The following is a 6,206-nucleotide window of genomic DNA, read 5'->3' as shown; positions in this document are numbered from 1 at the left end:
AGGGTAAAACTGTTGCCAGCGAGACTTAGCCCTTTTACAACCTTAAACTAAGTGACCGTCGCTGAAAAAATAAAACGAATGAGTGCATCGATAAGTACGCGGTAACACTACTTTCAGACCATTTAAAAGCTTTAAGTAAAGGTTCATAAGTTGCAAGAAAGTAATGAAGTCGAATAGAAATTAATTCAAAACATAAACGAGTACTTACCAAGTCGAAGTTTGTGTAGAATTCCATGATGCAGTTTACAGGAACGGAGGGATATGTGAGAGAGTGCGCATGCGCTAGGCTAGCCATATTTTACAGCATAGATCATCAAAGCGTAAACCATATCTTTGATGATCTACAAAGTTTTACAACAACAAAAGTTAAGTTGTAAACAGAGGGTGGGTTTTATTGAGGGAGGGCACATATCCCTCCGTTCCTGTAAACTGCATCATGGAATTCTACACAAACTTCGACTTGGTAAGTACTCGTTTATGTTTTGAATTCCATTTCATGCAGTTTACCGAAACTACGGTTTATGTGAGACTTCAAAGTTGTTGTTGTCAAACTTCCATTTCAACATTCATTGATTCACTCACATTTTAGAAGATAAATGTTTCTTGTTCTGATAACTTTATTAATTCTAAAAGTAGCAGAGGTATGAGTATATTCAGAATACTCGAAACAATCTACTGCACATTTCAAATCAATGACACTTTTTTATCAAAAAACAAAACCATTAATGCTTTCTGGATCAAGAAAGTTTTCTTTTACAACTGTACACATTATTTCACCCTTTTTCTGTGACATTTGTGCATCAAATAATAAATTCATCAATGCTTTTTTGCATCAATAAAGTTTTCTTTCACAACAGTACTTGTCTACACACTTTTCTTTCCATAGTAATTCAAGATTGTGTTCTTTTTCATCTGACTCTGCAATGGTTTGTCATAGAATTGTTTGAATGTTTTTGCATTGGTCCAACCAGCTGCTTTGAGAATATCACCAAGAGGTACACCTGACCTCTTCATTGCTGATGACGCTGCACATCTGAAGCTGTGTGGTGTATAACTTGACAATCCAGCTCTCGCTAATACTGTCCGTAACCAGCGAGAAATTGTGTCCCTTGATGCTGGTTCATGAGGCGGTTTGTAACACAACAACAGTTTACCGCTCTGATCAACTCTCAGTTTCTTTGTGCGTTCAATGTATTCTTTCAAGCACTTGACTACACAAACTTGCTCATCCACAGTATATACTGGTAAATCTAAATTTTGCTGATGATAGCCAGGTCTTGTGTGTTTCAACTTTTCTGACATGTAAATAACACATTTATTCTCTAAAAAACAAACAGATTCTAGGTTCATCAAATGAAGCGTTTGCACCCTTTGAGCAGATGCCAACAAAAGTAAAGCCGATACTTTCAGCGTTATGTCTTTCAATGAAAGCTGAGCATTGTCTGGAAGAGTCTTAAAGTATTTCAAAACATCACCAACATCCCATATCTTGGAATGCCTTGGCATTGGTGTCCTGAGTTCAAAAACTCCCTTCAAAAATCTCACAACCAAAGGATGAGTACCAATCGTAGATTTATCTGACATCAAAATAACTGAAGAAAGTGCACTTCTGGCAGTATTAATTGCACTGTAACCTAATCCAGCTTCAAAGAGATCAGTGAGAAAACTTAACACTAGATTTACAGAGGGACGCAAGGGATCACTTGACCGTTGAGCACAAAAGGATCGCCATCTCGCAAGATAACAGGCATATTGTTTCTTGGTTGTACTTCTCCATGAAGCACAGATGATGCTTTGAGTCTTTCCATGAAGGCCTCGTGTCTCGAGAGATTGCCTGATAAGACACAAGCCAGGAGACGTAGTTTTCTCTGAAGTGGATGTGCTGCATTGCTGTGTGGTAAAGTCAGAAGACGTTTCCCTTTCGGAAGAATCACAGGTTCCTGGACTAGCAACCGCAGAAGCTGGGGAAACCACACCGCTGTTGGCCACAGGGGAACAATCAGCATGCCGTCTGCCCGGTCTCTCCTCCACTGCATCAGCACCCTTTGAATCAGACTGAAAGGAGGAAATGCATATATCAGCCATTTTGACCAGTTGTGTTCAAATGCATCGACTGCATACGCTTCTGGATCATGTCCCCATGACATGAAAGGTTTTACCTGAAAATTCAACCTTGAGGCAAAGAGATCAATTTCTGGATTCAGCAGTGTCTCTTTAAGCCTATGAAATACAACATCATTCAGTTTCCATTCTGTACGGTCATTGAACTGACGTGACTGCATATCTGCTTCAGTGTTACATTTCCCAGGAATATGTGTAGCAGATAACCAAATCAAATTATCTTTACACCAAATCCAGATTCTTTTTGCCAACGCATTACATTCATGTGAATGTGATCCTCCCATATTCTTTATGTAGGCAATAGCACAAGTGTTATCTGATAACACCAAGACATGTCTCCCTGTGAGTTTTGCTTTGAAACTTTTCAGTGCATATTCTATTGCCAGTAATTCAAGCACATTTATATGAAAAGCTCTTTCATTCATTGACCATCGTCCCCCTGTTTTCAGGTCTCCACACACTGCGCCCCAACCTCCTGTAGAAGAAGCATCAGTCTGGATTGTTATGTCATGGCATGCATTTTGCACTGTATGGTATGACTCATCAATGTTCTCAATCCACCAGTCTAACTCTGAACAAGCATTGTCAGATAGATTAGCTAAAGACTCAAAATTTCCTTTTGCTACTTTAAGGGCATCAGACTTGTCTTTTTCTAACTGTCTGAAATACAGAGGTCCCCACCTATTAGCAGGAAAAGTGGCAACCAACATTCCAATGACTTGAGCCAGTTCTCTGATTCTGATTCTTTTCTTTCCCTTGAGTCTGTAACAGGCTGCCTTTATATTCTGCCTTTTTTGCTCTGGAAGTGATACAGTCATATCTTCAGAATTCAACCAAAACCCAAGGTATTTTAACCGTTTGCTTGGATTGAGAACAGATTTGTCATCATGTATTGTGAAACCAAGAGATTCAAAGAGTTTTACTGTCTCACTGACATTCACTTCACATTCTTCAACTGTGTCTGCCTGTAAATAACAATCATCAATGTATGAGGTAGACAGAAAACCTTGTGCCCTCAACTTTGCATACACTGGTTTTAGCAGCTTTGTGAAGTACCTTGGACAGTTACTCAAACCATTTGGAAAGCATGTATACTGAAACATTTGTTCACGCCATCTGAATTTTAGAAATTTTCTGAACTGATGTTTGACAGGAACTGAATAGTAAGCGTGTCTAAGATCAACTGAGGCCATATAACAGTCTTTAGTCATCATTTGTGTAGCAGTTGACAAGTTATCCATTTTAAAATGTTCGTACTCAACGGATTCATTGAATCTTTTCAAGTTCAAAATAAGCCGATGTGACCCATCTGGCTTTTCAACAAGAAAAATAGGTGAAACCACCTCATTTTCTTCTGGTTTTGATGGCTCAATGACATGCATACTCAATAGATGTTCTACTTCTGCATCCATTATCTGAAATAAGTGACCAGGAACTTGATTTTTGGCCTCATGCTGAGTTTGCACCTTCTCAATGTCTTCACTCAAAGGAATTTCTGTTCCCTGTACCATATCTAGAATAAAGGAATCAGATGTCAATTTCTTCCAATTATGAACAAAATGTTTCAGTTTACCTGCTTCAAATGTGGCATTCTTTATTTCACATACCTCTTTGTTGTCTACTCTGCTTGCCTGCTTGTCGTGCCGGAGAAGAATGGTCTCCCTTGACTTCTCCCTCTCCCCCTGAACTGAGCTCCTCTCTTCCAGTTCCACCTTCCTCTTCCTCTCCATTCGGAGTTTTTTGGTGCATACTGACGGGATGGGAAATATTTTTGCCCTCTACTTGATTGAGTAAAGGCAAGTCCAAGTTTGGTTGTACAGTCAATATCAGCACACGCTGACTTGAGATCATCCCCAAATAGCCACTGAGTGACTGGTATGTTTGAAGATGCCAGTTTTCTGTATTTCTTGTTCACATTTTGTCCAGACAGTATTTTTGCTCTTCTGTCCAGTGACATGTCATACGCTGTTTTCAGTATCAGCCCACTTGCCTCAGCAATTGTTTTGATCAGCTTTTTCTGTTCCTCATTGGCAACCCCCATTTTTAGGGACACATCCCAGGCCACAACAAGAGCATTGTTGGCCGTGTACAGTAACTTCTGTTGACGTTGTGATTTTAAGTCATACGTTTTGGCACTGTGTTCCATCAAACCCCAGATTTCGGGATTCACTTTTGGGACGCCTGTCTCAATGTTCTTTGGGCGTTTAAACTCTCTTTCTTTTTGCTTCATCTTTTCTTCGGTCATCTGACCCTTTGCCATCACTGATACAAGTTTTGCAATTCGATCTGCAACTTCATCACCAAGAGTCTCAGAAATGTCAAAATCTTGCTCCAGTTCATTCATAATTTCACTCTCATTGGGGTCGCTCAGTTCAGCCTCGGGTCGAGATTCTGATGCTTGAGTTTTACACATTTCTTCAAGAAGGTGATCGAAATCATCCCCAGTCTCCACAGATTGTTCGTCATCACTGACTTCACGTTTTCTCTTTTTCGATTGTTTCGTTTGGGGCGAGTCGCCATCTTTGTCTACCACCATAGTTAGAAACTTCAAAATTTTCTCATTTTGACTCTTCATCTTTTCCCAATCCGAGATTGGTAGAGTGACTGTTTGTGGTTTTTCCTTTCCACCCGTGTCGGGTGCGTGGATCAAGTCATTCAATTCTGAGTCCGAATCGAGTTCCAACTCTACTTGTTTCTCTGTCATCGCGACTCGCGGTTTTTTCGAACTCGGCACGATAAAGGATAAAGCACTTACTTTGTCCAGCAGAAACAAACAATTTCACACACAAAACACAACAGGTTACGTCGATTTCCGGATGAAAATGAAGTTTTTTATGCCGAAAATTCCCACATGCTGCCCATGGCCGCCATAACACATACGGGTATGGCTAGCCTAGCGCATGCGCACTCTCTCACATAAACCGTAGTTTCGGTAAACTGCATGAAATGGAATTTAGTTGAAGCGCACAATTCTTTTGTTTTGCGTTTCAGGTCGGCAGAACGGGCGAAACGGGTTTGGGACCCATTTGGCTTACTCGATTCAGAATCGATTCCACGTTGTTTTTCTCGAACGTGTGTAATTAAGCTTATTGACAGAGAAGCAAATTTTAGGGAACAAATATGTAGGTTTAGATTTAACCATTTGCTCCCTATTTGAAATGTATATACGTGATAAACTGTTTTGCGAGTGTGTTTGCATGGATGAACTTAAACTGGTATGGGTGAGGAAAACGCGACCGACACGTCTGTCACCGCCGATTGATTGCATTTTGAAGGAATATGACTGGATTACGGAAAAATATGTGGACTTACTGCAGAGCCAGGCAAAAGAGTAGACTTGCTCGCAAAACACGTGAAACAGCCGATGTTTGATAGCTGAAGGCGCACACCAAAACACAAAAGTCGTCTGCTAACGATGCAAGGGGAGGGTACTCGTGTTTTTGTTTTGGTTCGCTAGCATCTGGTTATCTTGTAAGTTGAATGTTGGTTTTTTCGACCTGCATTGCTTTCATAATGAAAGAAACTTTTGCTTATTGCATCTCATACATCAGATCAGTTCTGAGATTCATTTTTGCGTGCAACTGATATGGTTTTCTGAGCCGTGCAATACGATTTTAGAACTTCATACAAATGTGTCACATTGTTCGGCGCGAGGTCAAAGGTCGGGAGGAAAGTAGTCCTTTGCCCAAATCGGAATCTGCACTATCATATATTTTTTGGAGTCCATGATGTATTTATTGAGCTATAAAAATACAACATATATACCCATACTGAAGTAACAGAGACAAAGAAGGGAGGTCATGGGATATATATATATATATGCCATCTCATTTTGTTTGTATAATTTGTCTTTTTGTTTATATACCGGTATTTTCTGTCTTGTATTTTCTTCTTCTTCTTCTTCTTCCTCGTTCATGGGCTTAGACTCCCACGTTCACTCATGTTTTTAGCACGAGTGGAATTTTACGTGAATGACCGTTTTTACCCCGCCATTCAGGCAGCATACGCCGATTTCGGGGGAGGCATGCTGGGTATTTTCGTGTTTCCATAACCCACCGAACTCTGACATGGATCACAGGATCTTT

At 40.2% G+C, this 6,206-nt stretch overlaps 1 protein-coding gene across 1 annotated transcript; it reads right to left on the bottom strand.

Annotated features, from left to right (window-relative positions):
* Window positions 1–599: 599 nt before the first annotated feature.
* Window positions 600–5,021, bottom strand: LOC138973640 (uncharacterized). The gene is made up of 2 exons (XM_070346369.1): window positions 3,729–5,021; window positions 600–2,055 (listed from the first exon to the last, which is right to left on the bottom strand). Exon 1 carries the CDS (start codon window positions 4,823–4,825, stop codon window positions 3,740–3,742), a length of 1,086 nt encoding a protein of 361 aa, XP_070202470.1. The 5' UTR covers window positions 4,826–5,021; the 3' UTR covers window positions 600–2,055; window positions 3,729–3,739.
* Window positions 5,022–6,206: the final 1,185 nt, after the last annotated feature.

This window comes from Littorina saxatilis, linkage group LG8, assembly GCF_037325665.1.
Source record: "Littorina saxatilis isolate snail1 linkage group LG8, US_GU_Lsax_2.0, whole genome shotgun sequence".
In the NCBI taxonomy this organism is placed as follows: domain Eukaryota; kingdom Metazoa; phylum Mollusca; class Gastropoda; order Littorinimorpha; family Littorinidae; genus Littorina; species Littorina saxatilis.
The sequence above is the reverse complement of the archived record's forward strand: the minus strand, read 5'-3'. Positions and strand labels throughout refer to the sequence as shown.

Coding starts and splice junctions, on each gene's coding strand:
- LOC138973640 (XM_070346369.1), bottom strand. CDS start 4,825: ATGACAGAGAAACAAGTAGAGTTGGAACTCGATTCGGACTCAGAATTG.